General features: G+C 57.7%; 2 protein-coding genes across 5 annotated transcripts; both read right to left on the bottom strand.

The window, feature by feature from the left end:
* Window positions 1-42: 42 nt before the first annotated feature.
* Window positions 43-10,302, bottom strand: ACADVL (acyl-CoA dehydrogenase very long chain). 3 transcript variants are annotated; one of them, XM_090055633.1, is made up of 20 exons: window positions 10,056-10,302; window positions 9,638-9,710; window positions 8,776-8,853; window positions 8,519-8,591; window positions 7,773-7,837; window positions 7,548-7,682; window positions 7,320-7,464; window positions 6,433-6,562; window positions 6,219-6,344; window positions 4,978-5,176; window positions 4,348-4,452; window positions 3,937-4,023; window positions 3,784-3,846; window positions 3,481-3,582; window positions 2,760-2,857; window positions 2,458-2,530; window positions 2,113-2,185; window positions 1,804-1,876; window positions 1,210-1,285; window positions 43-949 (listed from the first exon to the last, which is right to left on the bottom strand). In XM_090055633.1, exons 4-20 carry the CDS (start codon window positions 8,565-8,567, stop codon window positions 821-823), a joined length of 1,728 nt encoding a protein of 575 aa, XP_089911759.1. In that variant the 5' UTR covers window positions 8,568-8,591; window positions 8,776-8,853; window positions 9,638-9,710; window positions 10,056-10,302; the 3' UTR covers window positions 43-820. The 3 variants fall into 3 exon arrangements, with proteins under 3 accessions (XP_089911759.1, XP_089911758.1, XP_089911757.1); XM_090055632.1 differs by lacking the exon at window positions 10,056-10,302 and adding an exon at window positions 9,909-10,049; XM_090055631.1 differs by lacking the exon at window positions 10,056-10,302 and adding an exon at window positions 9,909-9,976 and having other exon boundaries at window positions 9,638-9,728.
* Window positions 10,303-10,823: 521 nt separating this feature from the next.
* DVL2 (dishevelled segment polarity protein 2) lies at window positions 10,824-22,745 on the bottom strand. 2 transcript variants are annotated; one of them, XM_090055611.1, is made up of 15 exons: window positions 22,416-22,745; window positions 19,778-19,847; window positions 18,887-19,026; window positions 17,915-18,024; window positions 17,683-17,815; window positions 17,195-17,285; window positions 17,013-17,082; window positions 16,455-16,594; window positions 16,236-16,312; window positions 15,730-15,797; window positions 15,143-15,277; window positions 14,924-15,055; window positions 14,376-14,552; window positions 13,560-13,784; window positions 10,824-13,299 (listed from the first exon to the last, which is right to left on the bottom strand). In XM_090055611.1, exons 1-15 carry the CDS (start codon window positions 22,583-22,585, stop codon window positions 12,788-12,790), a joined length of 2,250 nt encoding a protein of 749 aa, XP_089911737.1. In that variant the 5' UTR covers window positions 22,586-22,745; the 3' UTR covers window positions 10,824-12,787. The 2 variants fall into 2 exon arrangements, with proteins under 2 accessions (XP_089911737.1, XP_089911738.1); XM_090055612.1 differs by having other exon boundaries at window positions 17,683-17,812.
* Window positions 22,746-23,214: the final 469 nt, after the last annotated feature.

The raw sequence follows: 23,214 nt of genomic DNA, 5'->3' as shown, positions 1-23,214 counted from the left end.
CCAGCTCCCCCCCCCACCCATCACTCACAACCAGGTCTCACGTCCAAACATCTGTTTATTAGTGACAACCCCCACCCCCCATGGGGGACAGGAACAGGCTCTACTCCCTGCCAGATTTGGGGAGGGGTCCCTGATTCAGGGGGAGATGATGCAGACTCAAGGATGTCCCCTCTCCCCAGGACGTGAGGCACCTCACCTCAAAAAAAAAAAAAAAAAAAAGAAGGGGCAGGGAACACTGCTGGGGGGGCTTTGAAACCACCCCTGGGAGGAGCCTCAAAGCAGACATTTGACTCTGCGGATAAAGGTGTGATGTTAAGTTTTGTTTAAGGTGGGGGCAGTGCTCAAAGTGGACATTTCACTCTCCAGATAAGGAGGTGGGACACTTCCCCTTTAAGAAGTAGGGGGACCTTGAAGCAGTAGTCATCCTCCAGATTGGGGGGGTGGCAGGGCAGACACCACCCCCTTAAAGAAGAAAAGCTTTGAAGCAGACATTTCGCCTTCTAGATAACAAAGTGGGATACTTCCCCTTTAAGGGGTGCAGGTGGCCTTGAAGCAAATATTTCACCCTCCAGATACAGACGCCCAGACACTACCTCTTTAAAAAGGAGGGGGACCTTCAAAACAGACATTTTACCCTCCAGAGAGAAGCCCTGAAACCTCCCCTTTAGGGGGTGGACCCTGAAACTGCCCTTCAAGAGGCAAATTTAAGGCCTTGTTGGTGATTGCACACAAAGTCTGCTACCACAGAGGGGTTCCATCATGGATAAGACCCCCCACGAGTCTCTGCCCCTCCCCGGGAGCATGTATTGGGGTGGGGGCATCAGAAGCCAAGGGGGTTGGGGCAAACAACACCCCCAGCCTCCACCAGGGCCTGGGAGATGCCCCGCAGGTCGCGGAAGGTCCCATCGGCATCCAACTTGGGCAGCGTAGCCATAAGGCGCTTGGTGGCCTGCAGGGGCGAGAGATGACAGTAAGATGGGTTGGGGGCAGTAGGGCCCCAAGATGGCTGCCAGACTAAAAACCACCCCACCCACAATGGTTGCCAAGCAGTCACTCCCCACACAGCCATGGGGGCCCCAAGATGGCTGCCAGTGCCCTCCACAGGTCTGAGGTGCCCCCAAGATGGCTGCCTACCCCCTGGCCCATGGCCTTGCTTGTCAAGATGGCCACCAGGCACCCCATACCCATGATGCCCCAGGCCCCCCTCACCTCCTGGCACCACCCGTCACACAGCAGCTTCTCATGCTGGGCCGTGGGCTGCGCCTCCGCCAACGCCCGTGATGCCCTGGGGGGCAGGAGAGGCATTGAGGGGGTCCCTATGCCCCCCATCCCTCACCTGGGACCCCTGCTGAGCCCCCTACCCTGACCCATGACCCCCACAGAGCCCCCCACCTGGGAACCCCACAGCCTTTACTTTGGACTGCCACAGAGCTCCCTGCCTGACCTATGACCCCCATAGCTCCCACATCCTGACCTATGACCTTCACCACGTAGGACCTTCCTTCCCAAACTCAGTATGATGACCTACGACCCCCAGAGCACCCCCCAGAGATCACCTGCAAACCTCACAGCTCCCCCCTGCCCCAAGACCCCCCAGAAGCCCCTACCCCAACTACCACCTACCACCCCTAGAACCCATCCCTGGGACCCCCAAATCTCCCCTACCCTAACAGCCCTCAGAGCCCCCAAGAGCTACCCTCTTCCAGCTGGTGACCCCTATCTGCTCTCCCACCCCTCAGAACCACCCCCACCTCCAAAATACAATGCCCCCACCCCCAGACCTCTGACACCCCACCCCAGTACCTGGAGAGGACGACCCCCATGGCATACAGGTCGATGGCACAGTCAGCCACACGCTTGAGCATGAACTGCTGATCTGGGGTGGGGGCAAATTGGAGGGGATCAGTGCAGCCCCCACAGATCCAAATGGATGGGGGGCACCTTGGGGGAGACCCCCACAAAAACAGCCCAAATCCCTGTACTGTGGGAGGGGGGAGAATAACAAGGGCATAGAACACCCCGCAACTGTCTCAGTCCATACTGGAGGCTGGGGAGCCCCCAAGCAGAAGCCAGGTGATGCCCCCCAGAAATGGGGGACCCCCAAAAACTCACCCACAATTTTCTTGCCATATCTCAGCAGTGTTTCCTCCACTGTCCCGGCAAAAAGGTCCAGGCTCCGCACCATCTGGGGGAGGGGAGGGGAGAGGAGGAATGGCAGGGGAAAATAGGGTGAGCCTCCTAGAACACCCCCAATCCAGCCCCACAGCCTCTGAGACCCCCCAGATCTAACTCAGCCTCCCATATTCCCAGCCCTATAAAGACCCACCAGGCCCCCCCAAATCCACCTCTCAGAACCCCTCAATTCAGCCCCAACATTTCTAAGACCTCCCAATTGAATGGAGCCCCCCATATTCCCAGCCCTACAGAGAAGCAACCCCCCCTGCACTCCCCCCTCACCAGTTCAGCACTCTCGTCCAAACTAGGGTGCACGTAATGCTGCAGCGAGATGCCCGAGCCCCATCCAGCCTTCCTGGGAGGGCGAGAAGATATTTGGGGATGGGGGTGAGGGACCCCCCCCAAAAGCCCCCTCCCCCGCTATCTCCCCCTTCCCTGCTGCCCCATGGCTTCCACCGTATCTCTATACCATAGAGACCTCTACTGACCCCCCCACACTACAGGGCACCTCTCCTGCCCCTGCCCCCCCTCCAGAATTGCCCCCCATGCCTAAATTTCACCCCCCCGCCCCCCCCCCCACACACCTGCGGATGCGCTCGGTGATGGAGCTGGCCAGGATCCCTGCACTGCTCAGGGGGTTGCTGACAGCACGTTGGAGCGCCTGCAATTTGTTCCCCGCCACCTGTTGGGTGAGGGGCAGCAAAAAATGGGGAGGGGTGAGAAGCCCCTGACCGGAGCTGCAATGCAGCTGATGCTGGGATGGGTCATGGCTGGGTAGAACAGGGTTCAATGCTGAGATACACCCCAGAGCTGGCTGTGTCACGGCTGGGTGTAACAGGGACCCCTTGCCCAACAGCGAGATGCAGCCAGTTCTCAGGTACATCCTGGCTGAGTATAACAAATTTCCTTTGTCCAGCACTGAGATGTGGCCAGCTCTGGGGTGCATCATGGCTGGGTGCAACAGGATCCATTGCCCAGCACTAACATGCAACCAGCTTTGGGGTACATCATGGCTAAGTATAAGGATCCCCTCTCTCAACACTGGAATGCAACCAGCTCTAAGGTTAAGCATGACTGAGTGTAACAGAGACTCCTCACTAAAGACTGCGATGCAGCCAGATCTACAGTGAGTACTGGCTGAGTTGAACAGGGCCCCTGACTCCACTGAGATGAAGCCAGCTCTGGGGTAGGTCCTAGCTGGGTAGAACAAGGACCTGTGCTGTAAACCATGGCCCTCACTGCCTCCTCCTCCTTCTCCTCCCCCACCCAGGCTTCCCTCCAGAATCCCCCCACCCCCCACGGCACCTGGAAGCCATTGAGAGCCACGAAAAGGCGCAGGATGTCGTTGGTGCCCTCGAAGATGCGGAAGATCCGGAGGTCACGCATTACCCGCTCCACCCCAGCCTCCTGGGGGCAAGAGAGTGGGGGGCAAATCAGGGTTGGGGGCAGGGGCAACAAGGGTGGAGGACGCTCCCCAGGAGGAAGCAGAAAATGCCCTCCCTAAATCAATGCCCTGAGATAACTGTTCCCCTTCTTAAGCTAGGGTTTCTAGTCCCGGGTAACTCCCCCACCCTATGGAAAGGGGGGGACAGGGGGGCAAATACTCACCTTCATATACCCCATGCCCCCCATGATCTGGATGCACTCATCCGTCGCGGCCCAAGCTGCCTCCTGGGGGGTGGGGAAGGAGAGAGGTGTCAGCCTCCCTCTCCCTAGCATAGCATCCCCCAGATCTGCCCGGACACCTCACCCAGGACTCACGGAGGCAAAGATTTTGCTGATGGCAGCTTCAATCTGGAAATCTGTAGCCCCCTGATCCATGTTGGCACTGATCATGTAGGCCATGGACTGCAGAAAGAAGAGCCAGGGCTGAGATGTGGCCAGCTTTGAGGTGTGGCGCAGCTGAGTATAACAAAACCTCTGACCTAGTACTGAAATGGAGCTAGCTCTAGGGTGAATCATGGCCGAGTATAACCTCCTCTACCTGGGGCTGAGACACAGCCAGCTCTGGGGTGGATTATGGCTGCGCGTAACAGAAACCCTTCTCACTGCTGAAACGCAGCCAGATAGATCACAGCTAAGTATAATAAGGATCCTCCAGCTGGGGCCGAGATGTGGCCAGCTCTGGGGTGGGTCCCAGCCAGGGAGAACAGCCCCCACGTAACGGCTCACCTCAGTGACATACTGCAGCATGGCCATCCGCGCCAGCTTCTCCTGGATAATCCCAAAATTGTGGATTTTATCCCCGAACTGGGTGCGACTGGCTGCATGCTCCACCTGCCAGGGGAGGGGGAAAGCCCATCATGCCTCGGGGTGGCCCGTGGACTCCCCCCAACCATGCCCCCTTATCCAGGGTTGTAAAGGGGAAACCCAAGCTGGCCATCCCACAATACCTTGGGGCAATCTGTAGCCACTGTAGGTGAGCAAAGGCTATTCCCACAATGCTCTGGGGTCATGGGGCCTCCTCCCATTATTCCTTGGGGGAAGCTGAAGCCACATGAGGTCAGCAAGACCCATTCCCATAACACCCTGGGGTTATGGAACCCACTCCCACGATGCCTCAAAGCATCTCATGGCCACAGTTGGTCAGCAAGACCCTTCCCACAATAACCTGGGGTCTAGGGGCCCTCCCCCATGGTGCCTTGGGGCACCCTGTGGCCACATGAGGTTAGGAAGACCTATTCCCACAATGTCCTGGGGTCATGGGACCTGCTATCATGATGCCTGGGGGGCACCTCATGGCCACGCGAGGTCAGGAAGAACCATTCCCAGGATGCCCTGGGGCAAGAAGGGGGTACTCACAGCACGGGCGATGACCCCCCGCATGGTGCCAGCCATGGCAGCAGCCATGCCAAATCGTCCATTGTTGAGGATGTTCATGGCCACCTTGAACCCGGAACCAGGCACCCCCAGCACGTTGGTGGACGGGACCCGCGTGCCATCAAAATGCACCTCTGCTGTGTTAGATGCCTTGATGCCCATCTTCTTCTCCGGGGGACCGCTGGGAGGGATGCACTGGCTCTTTAAGACTGCCTCACACTGCCCCTTTAACGGCACCCAGGTACCCTATCCGCTTTAAGACCACCTCATAACCTGCCTCTTTGATACCTGCTGAATACTGTCCCTTTAAGACCACTCTACTGCCCCCCGCCCCCAACACAGGTAGAACACCACTTTTATTCCTGCTCCTTTAACAGCCCCCCCTCCTTTTATAACCTCCAACAATCCCCTTTAACACTCTCCACACTACCCTTAATACCTCCTAAAACTACCACCCCCTTAATATTCCCTACACCAACACTTTAAGATGCACATGGTTCCTTTAACATTAGCCCTTTAACACCTTCCGCACCATTCCTTTAAAGCGGCAGTATTAATACTTCCTGCATTGTCCCTTTAACGCTTCCGGTGCTCCTCTTCAATACTGCCCCTTTAACACCTCCCGTACTGCTCCTTTACTGTTACCCCTTTAACATTTCCCATAACCCTCCCATACTGCCTCTAACTTTAACATGTCTTGCACTGCCCCTTTAATTCCACCCTTTAAACACCTACCATGCCATCAATACTGCCTCTTTGACATTGCCCCTTTAACATCTCCCATGCTGCCCCTTTAAGACCTCCGACCCCGATACTACAGCTTGAATACCACTGCCTTAAAACTTCCCACATCACCCCTTTAATACCACCCTTTTAACAACTTTGCACCCCTAATGCCATCTCTTTAATGCTGTCCCTTTAAGACCTCCCATGCCATGCACTTAAGACCTCTCATACCTGATATTTGCTCCTTTAATACCACCCCTTCAACAGCTCCACCACTGCTCCTTTAATGCTACCCCTTTAACACGGAGTTCCTATTACCACCCCTTTCACACTCTACCTTTAAAACCACCCTGCCAGAATACCCCTTTAAACACCTACTCCATTAATACCCCTTTTACAGTTCCCTCCACATTTCTCCCTTAAAGAAACAGCACACTGAAATACTTACATTGAATACAAGCCTTCTCCCACACACTCCACACCCCTTTAATACCCACCTGGTGATGCCCCCAAAACCACGCTCCACAATGAAAGCCGTGATCTTCTCTGTTACACTGCCTGTGGCTGTGTCCATCACCGGTGCCTTGGCAAAGACCGTGAAGATCTCGGCTAGGCCCCCATTGCTGGAGGGTGGATTAGGGCAGGTCAGATGCGGGGGGAAGGCTGCAACAGGGAACACCCCCCACCACCAGATACACTCTTAGGCCTCACCTGATCCAGATCTTGCCCCCACTGAGTGTGTAGAAGCCCCCACAGGGGCTGGGCACAGCCCGCGTGCGGATGGAGGCCGCATCCGACCCGCTGCCTGGCTCCGTCAGGCAGAAGGCTGCCATTGCCTCCCCTGCAGGCAGAACAGGGTTAACATATCCCTTTTTCTGCCTCCTTGATTCCTCTACCAGCTGCCCCTTTAAGGCCCCCAGAGAATATTAAAAGGGGTGGGTTTTCCAAGTATCCAATTGGAGAAAGGGAACTGGAGTTTGTTATGACCCTCCCTCTATCCTGTAGGGACTCCCCTGAAATGCCCTAGTCCCCCCCAAATGCCCTTGAAGTGCCCCCACAATACTGCCAGCCCCCCTACCTGTATATCCCCCAGAACCCTCTAAATGTCCCCAAAATACCCCCATCACCCCAGCCCTGTAGATGCCCCTGAAACACCCCCATTTCCTTGTAGACCCCTCCCCAGATGCTCCAGACCTCCTAGATAACCCCAAAACACCCCCAAACCCCTGGCAGAGCCCTCCACAGATATCCCAGATCCCCTAGATGCCCCCAAAATACCCCATCAACTTGTATATCACTCTCTGGCTACCCCAGCGCCCCTAGATGCCCCAAAATACCCACAAGCCTGTGGTAAACTCTTCCCCAGATACCCCAGCCCTCTGGATGCCCCTGAAACAAGCCCCAGCTCCTTGCAGACCCCTCCTCAGATGCCCCAGACTCTCTAAATGGGCCCAAAATACCCCCCAACCCCTGGCAGGCCTCTCTCCAGATACCCTCAAGCCCCAGGTAGACCCTTCTCCAGATACCCTAACCCCACTAGATGCCCCCAAAACACCCCCAGCTCCTTGTAGACCCCTCCCCAGATCCCCCCCACTCACCAGTGGCCAGACGGGGCAGGTACCTGGCCTTCTGTTCAGGAGAGCCGTACAGCAAGATGCCCTTGAAGCCAATGGACTGATGTGCCCCCAGGACAATCCCCACGCCCAGGTCATGGGCGCCCACGATATCCACTAGCCGCGCGTACTGGGGGGGCGGGAGAGTGGGGTAGAGTCAGGGCCCAATCCAGGCCTGATCTTAGAGGTGTGGGGATTGGTGTGAGATCTCACCTGGGTGTTGCTGAGCCCCAAGCCACCATACTCCACTGGCACCTGAAGCCCAAAGGCCCCAAGCTCCTTGAGGCCCTGGAGGGTCTGGTCCTCCACCTGCTCCAACGCGTCATTAGCAGCCGCATTGTTAACCTCCTGGGGGTGGCAGGGTGGGCAGTAAGTGAGCTGAGGGGGAGGGGAAAGCCAAGCCCCGCTCCCAGCAGCCCAAGCCCCACCCCCACTCACCTCGAAAAACCGGGTGACGGGGGGGACCAGCTCGCGGAGGGTCTGGGCCTGCTCCTCACTCAGGGCTGACAGGGAGGGAGGATGGGAGGGGGTGCCCCCAAAACATGCCCCCCACTGCTATGGCCCCGCCCTGCCCCACCCCACCCCAGAGCCCTATCCCCATAGCTCAGGCTCCTTCCCGATCCCCCAGGGTGCGCTTCCAACCTTCATGGGCTCGTCCCACAACAGGCCCTTCCCATGGCGCCCTGGAGCTCCTCCCCTGCACTGCAGGGCCCCACCTCCACAAACCATTGCCCCGCCCACAAAAGAACAGGCCCCTCTCACACCCCCTGGAGCCCCTGTTGCACCACAGGCTCTGCTCCACCCACCACAGCCCAAGCCCTCCCATGCACTCTGGAGCCCCATCCCTACACCGTAGGCCTCCACCCAAAGTGTCATAGTCTTTCCCCAAAAGATCATGCCCCGCCCCAACCCTCCAAGCCATGGTGCAGGCCCCTCCCACTCCCGCTACACCGCCCCCACCATTCAGGCCCCTCCCACACCACCAAAGCCCCACCCTGAAACCCCTGTCCACCATAGCTCTGACCCCACCCACACCTCCTGGAGTCCCTTCCCTGCCCTGAACCCTCATGACCCTGCCCCCACACCTGCCAAACTACATCCCAAGACCCTCCCATGCTCCCTAGAGCCCTGCCCCAACAGCTCAGGCTCTGCCCTCAATTCCCACCCCTAGCCCTGGGTGGTACCTGATGGGTAGGGGAAGACCTGCTCTGGCCGGAGTTGTCCCATGAACATCCCGGCTGCAAAGGACTTGGAGTCCTGGGGTGGGGGGGCAACAAGGAGGTATGGAGGGCAGTGCTTACAGGGATGACTCTGCCCACCACAAACCACACCTCCTCTTGCCAAAGCCCTGCCCCTCCTTAACCCAGGGGCAATGTGTTGTCTGGATGCCAGGGTCCACCCCAACTATTTTGATGCAGAACAGAGAAAGGAGACATCATACCTCAGTGGTCTTGGTCTTTTGCTTGGTGGTAGCATTGGCCTCCGAGGTTGTCTTGGGGACATTTTTCTCCAATGTGGCCTGTGGGGGGGTGTCACGCCTGGTACCCACAAACTGCACCCTCCCAGCACTGCCAGTGCCCATCACTCCTGACCTGCAGCCCCCTGCCCCCCTTCCCTGTCTTTGCCAACCCACAGCCTGCCCCCATGGTGTCCCTCACCCATAACCTGCAGCCCCTTGAGCCCTGCTGGTGCCCATCACTCCCAACCCACAGCAGCTGATGGTGCCCCTCACTGAGCATCTAGATTTGGAAAGGCTGAAACAGTTGGGGGTGGGGGCTGACCTGGACAGTCCTGGTATGGGGAGCATGGGGATGACAAGGACAGACTGGGGGGCCGCTGGCAGGGGCGCAGATAGGCGCTATGGGGGAAGGGACAGCAACTTGAAGAAGGGTCCCTGAGAGCAAGGGCAGAGGGTTGGGAGTGAGGGGCACCAGCAGGGCTGGGGGGCTCCGGATTAGGAGTGAGGAGCACTCTTACCACCCCAATGACACGCCCACTTCTATTTTTAGCTCTCTCCCATTGTTATTCCCATCCCAGTGACCTTTCCCCCAGTTCCCGGTGTCCTGTGACACCCACAGCACCCAGGACCTTCCCTTCCCCCACTCTCCCCCCCCCTGCCCCGGTACCCAGGAGACAGAGCCAGGGACAGGAAGGTGTCTAGCTCTGGGGCGCAGCAGGGCCGGGTAGGACAAGGCCCCCCACCCCACCCTGCCGAGATGCAGCTGGCTCTGGGGCGGGGCCGGCCCAGCCGAACGGGGGCACCAGCTCTGGGGTGGGGGCCGCCGGGCGCCGCGGGGACTCACCTGGGCCGTCTGGGTGCTGTACAGCCGGGGCCCGCAGCGCTGGGGGCTGGGGGAGACGGGGGGTCCCCCGGACCTGGGGGGACGAGAGGGTCTATGCTGGGGTTGGGGGAAGAACTGGAAATATCCGCCCTGCTCCCCACCATGAATCCTTTCTTGACCTCTGACCCCCACCCCCTCCAGGGGTCCCCACGTGACCTCTGACACCCCCATCTTTCCCCAGGCGATTCCTGGGACCTCACAGGGGTCCCTTTTGATCCTTTCCTCCCCTCACCCCAGCCGCAGGAGACGGAGACAGAGCTCCAACCCGGACCGTGCTCCCTGCATGGCGGCTGGGTCCGACTGTCTTGCCCGCCCACCAAGCCGCAAAGCACGCTGGGACACGTAGTTCCGGTGTTGCCTCCAAAATGACACCACGCACCCCTTCCTTCAGCCACACCAGCCCCTCTCTCTCTCCCACCCCGCCTGGCATGCAAGTTATATGTTAGTCTCAGCCACTGAAGTCTCGGAAGAGGTGGAAGGCTTTTGCGGCGCAGGCTGCCTACAACAAATATGGCCGCCGACTTGCCATTGCTATTAATGACAGGGAGGTTGGCGCTTGCCCTCCTCCAATATGGCCACCACCTGCCCGTTGCCCTCACTGAAGGTTAAGCACACGCTTGCCCTATTCCAAAATGGCTGAATCTTCCCGTCGCGCCCTAGGAAGGCGATACAGACCATTACCCTTTCCTAAAATAGCGGCCGATATCCCCCACTGTAGCGCTTCTTTGCCCTCTCTCAAAATGGCGGTGCCCATTTGCTGCTTTCAACGTGTTTAGCGACCTTTACCCTCTCTTAAAACGGCCACCCATCTCTCATGGCTCCCAGCGAGGCTGCCGGCGGCCCCCTTTTGCTTTCAATAGCACCCTTACGCCCTTACACAAAATGGCCGCCACTTGCCAGGGCTGCCAATGGGCTTGAAGCCAAGCTGCCCCCATTCAAAATGGCACCCTACATAGGTCTCAAGGCAGCGTTTCACTGTTACCAGGGTTACCGAGTCCCTCATTTCCTCACCCCAGGCCCTTCACAGCCTAACCAGCCCCCTTCCCACCACAACAAACGGCAGCAACCCCCCTCTTTTGAGGGGGAAGACCAGAAAGACCTCCCTCAAATAACACCCTACCCCCAATATCCAGGCTGGGCTCCCTAGTGTGTTTAACCTGGCTTTATTTAAGGCTATTTTTATACACAAACAAACTAAAAAATAAATACATGTCCCCAAAAAGGGGTCTGCTACAGATATCCCCCACCCACATATTTGGGGGTGCAGGAGGAGGGGGGGCTGCAGTACCTATATGGAGCCTCCCCTCCAGCACTATCGTACAGCCCAAAGGTGGGAGACGTGGAGGATTTAGATCCCTCATATTGAAATGGGGGTCACACCTCCCCCAAAATAGGTCTACACAAAAAGGGGGGAACTGGTGTGAAAGGAGACAGCACCCCCTAGCGGAGGGGACTGTAAGCACCAATATGAGGACAGGAGGGTACCAATATTGCCCCCCTATGTACAATCAGCCGCCCCCAAGAGAGGGGGACAGAGGAATGACCAAAAAGACCTCCCTCTCAATTAAAGTCTGTTTCATACAGAAAATATATTGTTTGGTTAAAAATAAAAAAGTCCCCCACATAAAAAATAGCTTGTGACTTCATCATTGGGGGGGGGTCCTCATTACCTATAAAGGGGTCAGGAGCAACAAGGAGGTTGCAGGGGGTTCCTAAATTGGGACTAAAAAGGAAGTGAATGGAGGAAAAAAAATCCCCCCCCCAAAATTATGAGTGGGAGACCCCAAAATGCTGGCTGGGAGGTGGGGAGGACTCCCCTCCCCACCCCAGAAGGCTAGGGGGGCTCCAAAGACCACATGGGGGAAACTGAGGCAGGAGCAGGGCACATGACTAGAAAGGGGGAGTGGTCAGGTTCCCCTGCCCCCATGGAAGGGAGGCACCTGTGCCAATAGTGACAAGGGTCATCAAGGTAACATGGAACCACGTGATGGAGGGTGCAAGCTGGGGAGTCACATGACCCAAGAGCATGGGTCAGTGATGTGATTGCAGGTTAGTGTCACATACTCCCTATGCTCCAAACCAGTGATGTCATAGTGTCAGGGCAGCTAGGGGTAGGGGGAGAAAACCATATGCCAGCCAGGCTGGGTCACATGACCTGGGAAGAAAGGTCACGTGACCCCCCAAATAAAAGGCAGTAAAGGTGTGGTGATAAGGCTGCATCACACAATGCTCCCAGTGACAGGAGGTCATGTGACATCAAGGCTGTGTCATGTGACACTAGAAGGCTCTGAGTGGGTGGCCATGTGACCACAAGGTGACATCACATCAAGGCTGAAGTCCAAAGGCAGGGGGGCAGGTCCCCACAGGGGCTCTCTGGCTGGAGATCTTGTGTAACATCATGGCAATTATGACAACATTGGGCTCCGAGGCCGCAGTTCCTCTGATATCACAGCAGATGGTCCGGTGACATCATAAACCCCCCGCACACTGGGTTGACACTGGAAAGCTGGCTGGCTGGTCACATGACTAGCCAGGAGACACTCCACAGTGACAGTCACACAGCCCTGTGGCAGGTCATGTGACCCCATGCCTAATCATGTGACCCCCCACAACGGAGAAACCCACAAGTGTGTGACAATAGTGTGTCACGTGACCCTCTGGCCCATCACATGACCTGCCCCAGTGGCCCGTCACATGATTCTGTAATGACCTGCAGAAATAATGTGACAGGTCACATGATGCTCATGGCTGATCACGTGGCTCCATGGTTGGCCACGTTATCCTGTGGCAGGTCACGTAACCCCATGGGTACTCTCATTGCCTGTGGGGTCATGTGTCCAGCCCCAAGGTTGTCACATGACCCTGTGGGCAGTCATACAGCTCTTTGGTTGGTCACATAACACTGTGGCAGGTCACATGACCTTACAGGCACTCACATACATCTGTTGCTGGTCACATGGTTCTGCAGCTGGCCACATGACTCCCATGGCCTGTCCCATGGCTCTGCAGTAACCCAGCAGCAGGTTACATGACCCCCATGGGTAATCACCCAGCTCCACAGGTGGCTCTGCGACCCCCGCGGCAGGTCACACGACCTCATGCTCCGTGGGATCACATGACATCCACAAAGAACTCACTGGGGTTGCCCATGGCCATGTGGAAGGACTGGCGGCTGGCTGTCAGCTCAGGGGGCACGGCCCCCAGGTCCCGCACAGGGGGAGCACCAGGGGGCTGTGTGGTGCCCAGTGGGGGGCTGCTGGGGGGCGGGACAGCCGGGGGGGGCACCATCATCACCATCAGGGGGTTGTAGGGGAGGGCCATTCCAGGGCCAGGGCCAGGGCCGGGGCCTGGGCCGGGGTAGGTGTGAAGCGAGTGGTGGGAACGTACCAGGCTGGGGGGGGTGCGGGAAGGCGCCCCCACCCCAGCCGGCACCTCGGGGGCAGGGGGGGAAGAAGCCAGGGGGGCCGGCTCTGGGCGGCGCCCACACCCCACCCGACCTGAGTACTCAGATTCGCTCCCACTGCCAGACTTGGACTCTGGCCCCGCCTTCTCCTCCTTGGCCTTGGCCCCGCCCCGACTCCCCCCACCCCCATCACTGCGGTTCGATCCACTGCTCCGGCTCCCTGCAAGAGAGACCCAGGGGGGATGGGTTAAAAGGGGGGGGGGGGGTCAAAGAACCCAGGTCCAGGCTCCCAGCGCCTCCCCTTCTCTAATCACCCAGCCCCACTTCCCTCCCAGAGAGCCTAGGCATCTGGGCTACCAGTACCACCGCCCTATCCCCTTGCTGCTATCCCTCTCCTCCATCACAAAGCAGGGAGAGAACCCATCCGGAACCCCCTGTCGCTCCACCAGGGGCAGGGGACTCTAGTGTCCAGGCACTCACCTTCACTGTGCTGGCTGCCAGTGCTGCCCACACCATAGCTGTAGGACGAGAGCTCATGGTAGGGCGGGGGCTGGGCGCTGTAGGGATGGGGGGCCGGGTACTGGTAGGGGAAGGTGGGCAGCAGAGGCCAGGGGGTGGCACCAGGCAGGGGCAGTGGTGCCAGCGTGTCTTGGTCCGAAGCCCCACTTGACCCGTCATTGTCATTCAGGGACAAGTTAGCCAGGTCTGTGGGGGGGAGGCGGAAGAGGGGTATAAGGGGGAACCCAGGCATCCAGGCACCCCCCACTGCTGTAACTGCCAGGCTCCACCACTCTCCTGGAGAACCCAGGCATCTGGGCTCCCAGCCCTCTCTCCCACACCCACCTGTAACTCATCACCTGGGCATCCCGGCTGCCCTCCCTACTCTTACCCACCAGCCCCATTCCCCTCCTAGAGAACCCAGGCATCCGGGTCCTGTGGGCAGGGGGTCTGGTAAGAGACTGGGTGGGTGTTCCATGGGTGTGGAGGAGTCTCAGGGGTCTCCTATGAGTGCAGGGGGTCCCTAAGGGTATCAGAGCAGACAGGCGGCGGGGGGGCCGGTGTCCCTTGGGGGCAGATGGTGTCAGCGGACAGGAGGGGTCTCAGGGCCCTGTGTACACAGAGGGTCACACAGAGGGTCCCTGAGGGTTGCAGGGTGGACATGGGGGGGGTCCCATGGATGTAGGGGTTGGGCCTGTGGGCACAGGGGTGTCTTGGAGGGTATTCTGAGGTGTTAGAGGGTCTTAGGGGGTCCCATGGGTACAGGAAGATCTGGGGGGTCCTGGGCAAGGGGCTCACAGCTGTCGCAGCGCCGCAGGTCCCCGAAGACATAGTAGCACTGCTCGGAGAAGGTGATCTTGTTGACCGTGTGCCGGATGAGGCCAGCTTTGAGCAGGCCGCTGGCATACTTGCGTGCCTCACGCCGGTCCCCGAAGCCCTCTACATGGTGGTACAACCAGTCCACCACATCGGAGCCTGGGCGGACGCTGGGATCAGAAGGTGACACCAGACCCTGCCACCTCCCTTAGCTCTGCCCCCACATACCCAGGAAGGCTTTGTGGGGGTTACCATGCAGGCCTGGCCCTGCCCCCTCCCTTAGCTCCACCCCATGCTCAGGCCACACCCCTGAGGACTATGAAATAGTCCAAGGCAGCAAAATTCCCTGGCCCTGCCCATTCCTTAGCTCCACCCTCATGCAGCCCTATTCCCTGGCCCCACCCCCACCTCTAGGCCACACCCCCATGTACCCAAGATGGCACTGGGGAACATAATACAGAACCCTATGCAGCCCAACCCCCTGCCCCTCCTGAAGCCCCACCCCCAGCTCTAGGCCCCGCCCCACATACCCAGGAAGGCATTGGGGATGGTGATCTTCAACCACATGCGGTCCCGGACCTCCAGTCCCGACTCAGGCGCTGCCATTGCCTTCATGATGGACGCCATGTCTGTGTGCACTGACAGTGCCAGCTCCTCGAAGCCTGGGGGAGAGGATGTGTCAGGCACAAAGCCCCACCCCCAACACCCAATGAGAAGCAGGGCCCCGATCTGGTTTGGGGGACACTCACGCTCAGTCTCAGGCATGGAGCTGCCCGACGTGATGGTGCTCATGGAGCTGCTACCGGGGTAGGCAGCGAAGGCTCCTGTCAGTGCAGCCGAGTGCGAGACCCAGGCAGCCGGGTCGATGGGCTGGATCGGCTCGTCTAGGGGGTGCGGCAGGGGGAAAGGGATCAGGCACCTGGCAGTGCCACCCTCTGACCCCACTGGCCCTTTCCCGATTTGGAGAGAACTCAGGTATCTGGCAACCAGCCCACCCTGCTCCAACCCCCCTCTCCCAGAGCTGGAGAGAGCCTAGGCATCCAGCTCCCCAGCCCCCACCTATTCCACCCCCTACAGTCCTCAATTCCCATCTGAGAGCTAGAGAGAAACTAGGTGTCTGGCCTCCCAGAGGCCCCCCCACTCTTGACACTTAGAACCTACCATTCTTCTCCCCCCCCTCCCTGCACACACTTGGAACCTTCCATTTCGCCCCCACAACAAACCTCCCTGGAGAGAACCCACTGCTCTAAGCCCCCAGGCCCACATCAAGGAGAGAACCCAGGTGTCCTGCACCGCCCCCTTCCCCCAGGGCTAGAGGGGACAGGGTGATACGCACTCCTGGGCAGTGTGAAGTAGCCCTGAGGGGACGGGTCCCAGCACTTGGCGACCGTCAGCACGATGGGGCTGGGGGCAGAGGAAGAAAGGGGTGAAATGCAGCCAGCTCTGGAGTGGATCACCGCTGGGTGTAACAGGGACCCCTCACTCAGCACTGAAATGCAGCCAACACTGGGGTGGGGCCACAGCTGCATAAAATAGGGACCCCTGAGATGCAGCCAGCTCTGGGTCTGGTCACAGCTGTGTATAAGAGGGATTCCTCATCCAGCATTAAGATGCAGCTAGCTCTGGGGTGGCTAATGGCTAGGTATAACAGGGACCCTTTGCCTGGCACTGAGATAACCCCAGCTGGACCCCACTGCCTGGTCCCCCATTTGCAAATGACACACAGCCTCGAATAACGGGGACCCCTCGTGTTGCTGGGATGCACCCAGCTCTGGGGCGGGGTGAGTGGCAGGGTATAACAAGGACCGCCCCCCACACCTGCAGCCCAGCACCCCCCTTCACCCTGGCTTGTGGACGATCTCTCTCAGGACCCGGACAGCATCATCATTGCTCATGTTCTCAAAGTTGATATCATTCACCTGTGGGGTGGAGCACTGGAGATTAATGGGGGGCACCAGCTAAGAGCCGAGATACCTGGGTTCTCAGGGGTGGGGGGAAGTATGGGCTGGGAAGTCAGAGACAGGTGGAGGCGGGGAGGCACCTGGGTCCTGGATGAAGTACCTGGAGCAGCATGTCCCCTGGCTCAATACGTCCATCTGCTGCCACCGCGCCACCCTTCATGATAGAGCCGATGTAGATGCCACCATCCCCCCGCTCATTACTCTGCCCCACAATGGAGATGCCCAGAAAGTTGTACTTCTCTGCCAGAAAAATGGAGGGGGCTGTCAGGATGGGAGGTCCCACCCCTCCACTCCTGGCAGGCTCTGCCAGCCAGCAAAGAAATGCTGGTTTCCCCACTCCCCCCCAACATGGAACCTTCTATTTCCCACCCCAACACACTTGGAACCTTCCATGACCCCCCCCCACACACGTGGAACCTCCTATTCCCCGCCCCCAAACACACTTGGAATCTTTCATCCTCCCCCTGCACACACACACCTGGAACCTTCTATCCCCCCACAACCTTGGAACCTTCCATTCCCCCACCCCACACCCCCTTCTATCCCCTCCTGCCCCCACACCACACAGACAAATTGGAACCTTCCACCCCCACCCCTACCCCTCTTGGGACCCTCCATCTGTCCCCCACACCCTCCCAACCCATGGCTGCCCCCTTACCCATGTTGAGGGTGACTGTGATGATGTTGAGGGACATGGTGGAGTCTGTGACACTGCTGAACGAGGATGTCTGGGGGGAGGGAGGAGAGAAGGGCGTCATGGGTAGGTGGGGGGAGACACACATAATGCCCCCTCCCCTGCCAGAGGCTCCACCCCCCTTGTGGGGTGGGGAGCATCTGTACCCGCTCCAGGCGTGTGGGCCGCTGCTTCCGCCGCCGCCGGTGTCGCTTCAGGAGCCGGGAGGCACTGCTCTGCTCCGTGGAGCTGCTGAACCTGGGTTGGTGGTGGGGGTGAACTCAAGTGTCCGGGTAACTGGAGCCCCCTGCATCATGCTCAAACCCACCAGAGCAGAGAGAGGACCCAGACATCCAGGCCAGCAGACCCCCCACTTCTAACCCCTTGGACCTGATTCCCTATCTAGAGCTGCAGACAACCCAGGCATCCGGGCCCCCAGCCCATCCCACTCTAACCACTAGACCCCACTCCCATCCCAGAAAACCAAGGTGTCCCAGCTCCTAGTCCCCCAACCCTTCTCCCTTCCCAGAGAACCCAGGTGTCCAGACTTCCAGCCCCCCCACAACCACCAGACCCCGCTCCCCACCCAGAGAAGCCAGGCCAGACTCACAGCCCGCCCAGCTGTAAAGAACCCAGACATCTGGGGCCCCCACACCTGCTCATGGCATCATCATCTGAGTCGCAGAGGCTGGTGGTCTCAATCTCGCTGGTTAAGAGTGTGGAAGAGCTCTCGTACCCAGCCAGGTGCCGCTCTAGCCGTGACTGCCCATTCAGCCGGTGCCCACCTGCTGGGGGGGCACCACTCAGCCACCTGCCTAGGGACCCAGGAGTCCAGCCCACCTCCACCCCAGAGCTGGAAAGAACCTAGGTATCTGGTGCCAGCTCACCCCCATGCTCCGCGCTCTCCCGGCGTCGTGGCCGGTCCCGCCGCAGGGAGACCACAGACTCTGTCTCTGTCTCATGGTCCAGGTTCTCCTGGCTGCAAGACACATTGGGGCTGGGGGAATTGGGTGGAGTTATTGTGGGGAGAACCCCATCCCCCACAACCCATTTCAATACTGGATGGTCACTTCCACCCACCCCCTCCCAAGTGGCGAACAATATACCCTGCCAATCCAGCTCCCCCCCGCTACTCAATAGAATGGTACCTTCCAGTCCCCCCTCCCCTTTTAGCGGGAGTGGAAGCTTCTACCAGGCCCTCTTGCTGAGAACTTGCCCCTCCCTTCTGACCAATCCACCCTTTCATGTCCCAAAGTCCAGAGGTTTTGCCCCCCCCGCCCCCCCCATTATGGGCAAATGGACTGTTCAATCCCCTGAGGCTGAAGGGTGCCCCAAATCACACACCCCCATAATGGCACATGGATCCTTCCACCCAGTCAACTGCACCCCCTACAAACTGGCGGACTGTACCATTCCATTCATCCCTCCCATTTGGGAGATGGACCCTTTCATTCATTCCCCCATCTTTTATTGCAAACGAACCCGTCTAATGAACACTTTCCCCAACATTCCTAGCAGGTAGACCTTTCAGATACCCCTCCCCCCAGCCATTCTGGTAGATGGACCCTTGCATTCAACCCCCCATTACTGCAAATGGACTTTTCTATTGAACTCCTACCCCCATTCTTGGCAGGTGGACCCTTCCAGACACCCCCCAATTGATGCAAATGGACTCTCCCATTCATTCCCTTACCCCACCATCATTCCTCCAGACTTCCACCCAGCCCTATACCCCCCATTACTGCAATTGGGCTCTTCCACCAAGCTCCTCCTCCCCCTCTGCATGACTGACAAATAGACCCTTCCAACTTTGCACTCCCCCCTACATATGGATTCTTCCTTTCCTGCCCCCCACTTACTGGAAGGAAGGGGGCCGGGAGTCCCCGATGCCACTGGTCCGTTCCACTGGCAGAGGGGGTAGAGGGGGCGGTGGTGGGGATGGGTCTGGCCGTGGCTCTGCAGGCACCGGCTCGGCCTGGGGTGTCTCTGACGACACAAGCTGCAGGGGTGGGGGGGATACAACATGTGAGCACCCAGAGCTAAACCATTCTGCCCTCTCCCCAAAAAGAATCATCCCCCCATGTCTGAAATAGTCTGATCCTGCTTGTAGGTGGTATATAAGGCTGGACTGACCCATTGGGGTAAAGCAGAGTGGGGGTACAGAGATGGGTAGATCCACTGGTGTTGAGAGGAGACAGGTAGGTCCACTGGTACGAAGTGAAGGGGGAGGCGGTTGTGCAGAGGTGTGCTTGGGGAAATGGACATGTTCATTCCTGGGGGGGGGGGGTGCAGAGGTGGAAGGGTCCATTGTGTGAATGGGGGGAAATTCAGAAATGGACAGATCCATTCTGTGAACGGGGGAGAAGACAGAGATAGACAGATTCATTGCTATGAACAGGGGGTGCAGGGATAGACAGGTCCATTTGTGTGAGTAGGGGGAAATGGACAGATCCACTGGTGTGAAAGGTGAGGAGGTGCAGATTTGGACGTGTCCATGGGTGTGAATGGGGGGAAATGCAGAGAGGATAGGTCCACTGGTGTGGAGTAGGGGAGATAGACAAGTCCGCTGTATGAAGGGGAAGGAGGGGACAAATTTGGACAAGTCCATGGGTATAAATCAGGGAAAATCCAGAGACAGCCAGGTCCATTGTGTGAAAGGGGGAAATGCAGAGATGGACAGGCCCATTGGGTGAAATGAGAGGTGCAGAGCGGGCCCAGGGTCCCTGTGACCTGCTGGTCCCATGCCATACCCAGGAAACGACCCTCCCGTTGAAGCAGGGCAGCTTGGCGTCGTCATCCGAGATCTCCTCCTTGACAACCCTATAGCAGGAAACACAGCAAAGGATAAGAGCACCTCAGGGACTCTTGCCGGAGAGCAGCCACTTCCGGGATGGGACGTGACCCCAAAGAACAAGGATCCCTCATTTGCTGCTGGATGCAGCCAGCTCTAGGGTGGGAGCAGCTGGTGTAAAGGGAACCCCTCACACAGCACCAAAATGCAGCCAGCTCTGGGGTGGAACAGAGACAGCACAGGCTAAAGGGGATTGCAGTGTATGCTGGGCTCCACAACACAGCATCACGCCACGCCACATTTGCACCCTGCAATCAGAACTTGCACGCTAAAATATGGTAGTTCCAGTCCAGGGCCTATCACAGGGTGGGGCCAGGAGGGCCATTTGGCCCAGGCCTCTCATTCATGGGTCCATTTACCAGGCCACACCGCCTGTAGTGCTCTAGGAATTAATATTTTTTTAATATACCAGGAGCCTCAAAAAATGGAAGTCCCCCAGGCCTCTCTCAACCTCTGAGAAGGCCTGCTTGAGTCCTCTCTATTAAGACACTGGCTTGTCACGTGATAGTGGAGTCTTAACATTATCATGCTATTAATTCTGAGGCTAATATTATGATGTTGCATAAATCTAAGGCAATTCTAATATTATAAAAATCTAAGTCTGTCCATCTGTCTGTCTGTCTGGTCTGTCCGTAACGCTTTATTTGTGCTCTGGCTGACAGAAACAGCCAATCAGAGTGCTCCAAGCATGGGGGAGCACCACTATGATTCCAAAGCCGCATGGAGGACTGGACAGAGGGCAGGGAGTTGCTGGCCTCGGCTTCCGCCCCACACCCTGCAAGAGGCAGACCAGCAGCAGCATAGGGTGTTAAGTGGAGGCACCCCAACCCAACCCCCTCCCCCCGTCATTCTTGATGAGCAATTGGCTGGTAACATTATATTAGCACCAGTGTTGCCATACTGTACATGTTACTAATATCATATTGTATCAAATTATAATGTTATAGTTATCATTGTGTATTATTATAATATAATGCATGATAATATTATATACTAGTGAATTTCCCATCAAGAATGACAGAACGGATGGGGGGGGGCAGGGGGAGTTTGCTAACCCTAACCCACCCCCGTGCTGTCACTGCCTCCAAAGAGCAGGGCTGGGGGGCAGATCAATGCCCCCCCACAATAAGGGAAGATAAGGGCTGGGGCATATGCTGTCCAGCCAGGGTAGGGCAAGCACCTGATGGATTTGCAGTTCATCTGGGGGGGTGTAGCAGCTCGTGCTGCTGCATGTACCCCAGGAGTGCACGGGAGGGACATGTGCTCCCTGGATCTGTCTGGGGTGGGGACAGGGGCTGGAGCAAGGGCTCCACTGGGCTCTTTGCAGTGGGGGTTGGGCCACAGCTGTATGACCATTCCACTACAGCATCGTGATAGCTGAATAACGTGACGGCACAATGAATACATTTATTATGATGATGATGTCATTCTGTTGCTTATCTCATGTCATTATTTCGTGCTGTTCCTGCTCTATTACAAGCCTAATCTGGTGATGGGCATCTAATGTTACAGCACAGGCAAAAATCCCTGCTCCTCCATCGCCTGTTCCCTGGCTGGTGCTGCAACTCTACGTGCTGGTATTACAGGAACAGATTAAAATCTGGTTTTATAATAGATCTAGAACTTGACATACACAGGTCTGTACAAGACATTGGTACCTGTAGAGCCCTAGATCCATGTAGAGCTACACAACAGCTCCAGACACATGTAGATCTACATATACACAGTGTAAGTCTAGCTATAGATCTATAAAAATCTACAGCTGTTGTGTGGGACTATATACAGTGTAGGACTCTATAGACCTACACAACAGCTCCGCACCTACAGAGTACTTCTAGACCTATATCAACCTAGACAGCACCATTCAACCTGTACAGACATAGAGATATACACTGGGTCTGTGCTATAGGGTCAGATCACCCAAAGCCCACGGATACATGCGTGCATGTGTACACAGGCATGCACCCATATAGTTCTAGATGTACATGCTCACACATCGCATTAACTGAAAATACAGTCTAATCCTTATACCAGTAGCACCAAAGAGCCTTTCCCGATCCTCCAAGTATTGGAGCACTACAGTGTAATAATACCTGGAATACAGCAGCACTCCACATATAGCAGCCTAGAGTACAGCCAGTTAAATTTGATACAGCAAATTATATTATATCATATTGTATTTGTGTGTGTATGTATAGACAGTACATATACACACACACCATGTAATTTATAATGCTTATATATATATTCTGCTTTATATTAACATATAAAGTGTTTATATCAATATATAAGGACTTTATATCACATCATATCATATTATACATAGCAACACTGCAGACGGTGCCAATGCCTGGGTGCTCTCAGCTGGGGGGGGCGGGGCTTATCTAGGTGCTCACACAGTGGTGCTCAGGGACGGGTCTCCTGCACTCACGGGTCCCCTGGAAGGGTGGGGGGGCGGGAAGCAGAGGCGTGGGGTGGGAGTGCTCCCGGACTCACAGGTCCCCAGTGTGTGTGGGAGTGGGGGGTCCCGGTCGTACCCGAAGTCCTGGTCCATGCTCTTGAAGAAGTACTTGGCCCCGGGCCGGTTGAGCGCGGCCTTGACGTGGCCCAGCGTGATGCGCTCGGCGGGCACGGCGATCTTCACCAGGTAGGGCGTCTCCTCCTCGTCCAGGTGGTAGATTACCTTGGTCTCGCCCGCCGCCGCCATGATCCAGGACGGACGTCGCCCCACTGTCCGGGCGGGCGTTACCACCTGCTCCGGGGGAGGCGGGGGAGAGCAGCGGACCCGACCGAATCCGCCTCCCGCTCTCCGGCTCGCGCGCAAGAGGCCTTGCGTCACGACGTTGCCACCCACACGTCACGTGACGAGGCGGCGCGTGCGCAGGGCGGCACAGGGAGGGCCAAAAGACGCATGCGCGGAGGGGAATACAAGGGCGGGGCGAGCATGCGCACAAGGACGACGAAGGCGGCAGGACAGGCAGGCAGGTGCATGCGTAGACGACGAGCACAGGGAGGACGAGACGCATGCGCAGGTGAATGCAAGAGCCTGGGGGAGCTGCGCATGCGCAGGTGAACAGCAAGGCAAGGAACAGCATACTTTAGGAAGGGGATTCCCAGCTCTGCTTCTGGCCAGGCCACGTGGGCAGTGACGTTATAGTGTGCTCAGGCCAAAGGCGAGGTGTGGGGCCAATGAAGATGAGCAAGTAGGGGGGTAGCAGGTTGAGGAGCAGGGTTTCCTCCTCTTGCTCGCGTAGAGGCTGCCAGAAGCCTCCCCCCAGTCCCAATCAAGGACCCCAGACCATCCCCTGCCCCCCACCCCCGCAGACCATGCCCTCC

The sequence above is a fragment of the Crocodylus siamensis genome, chromosome 6, assembly GCF_052110815.1.
Source record: "Crocodylus siamensis isolate JL-2025a chromosome 6, ASM5211081v1, whole genome shotgun sequence".
Classification (NCBI taxonomy): domain Eukaryota; kingdom Metazoa; phylum Chordata; order Crocodylia; family Crocodylidae; genus Crocodylus; species Crocodylus siamensis.
Note: the sequence above shows the minus strand (reverse complement) of the source record. Positions and strands in the feature narration are given on the sequence as shown.

What these genes read in the sequence shown, in the direction of transcription:
- ACADVL (XM_090055631.1), bottom strand. Translation starts at nt 9,961, where the DNA reads ATGCAGGGAGCACGGTCCGGGTTGGAGCTCTGTCTCCGTCTCCTGCGG. An exon ending in GGGGCATGGGGTATATGAAG is followed by an intron (nt 3,583 to 3,783) that starts GTGAGTATTTGC and finishes TCTTGCCCCCAG; the next exon opens with GAGGCTGGGGTGGAGCGGGT. An exon ending in ATGGGGGTCGTCCTCTCCAG is followed by an intron (nt 1,286 to 1,803) that starts GTACTGGGGTGG and finishes CCTGCCCCCCAG; the next exon opens with GGCATCACGGGCGTTGGCGG.
- DVL2 (XM_090055611.1), bottom strand. Translation starts at nt 22,585, where the DNA reads ATGGCGGCGGCGGGCGAGACCAAGGTAATCTACCACCTGGACGAGGAG. An exon ending in CTACTTCACACTGCCCAGGA is followed by an intron (nt 15,278 to 15,729) that starts GTGCGTATCACC and finishes CGCACCCCCTAG; the next exon opens with ACGAGCCGATCCAGCCCATC. An exon ending in CTCCATGCCTGAGACTGAGC is followed by an intron (nt 15,056 to 15,142) that starts GTGAGTGTCCCC and finishes CCTCTCCCCCAG; the next exon opens with GCTTCGAGGAGCTGGCACTG.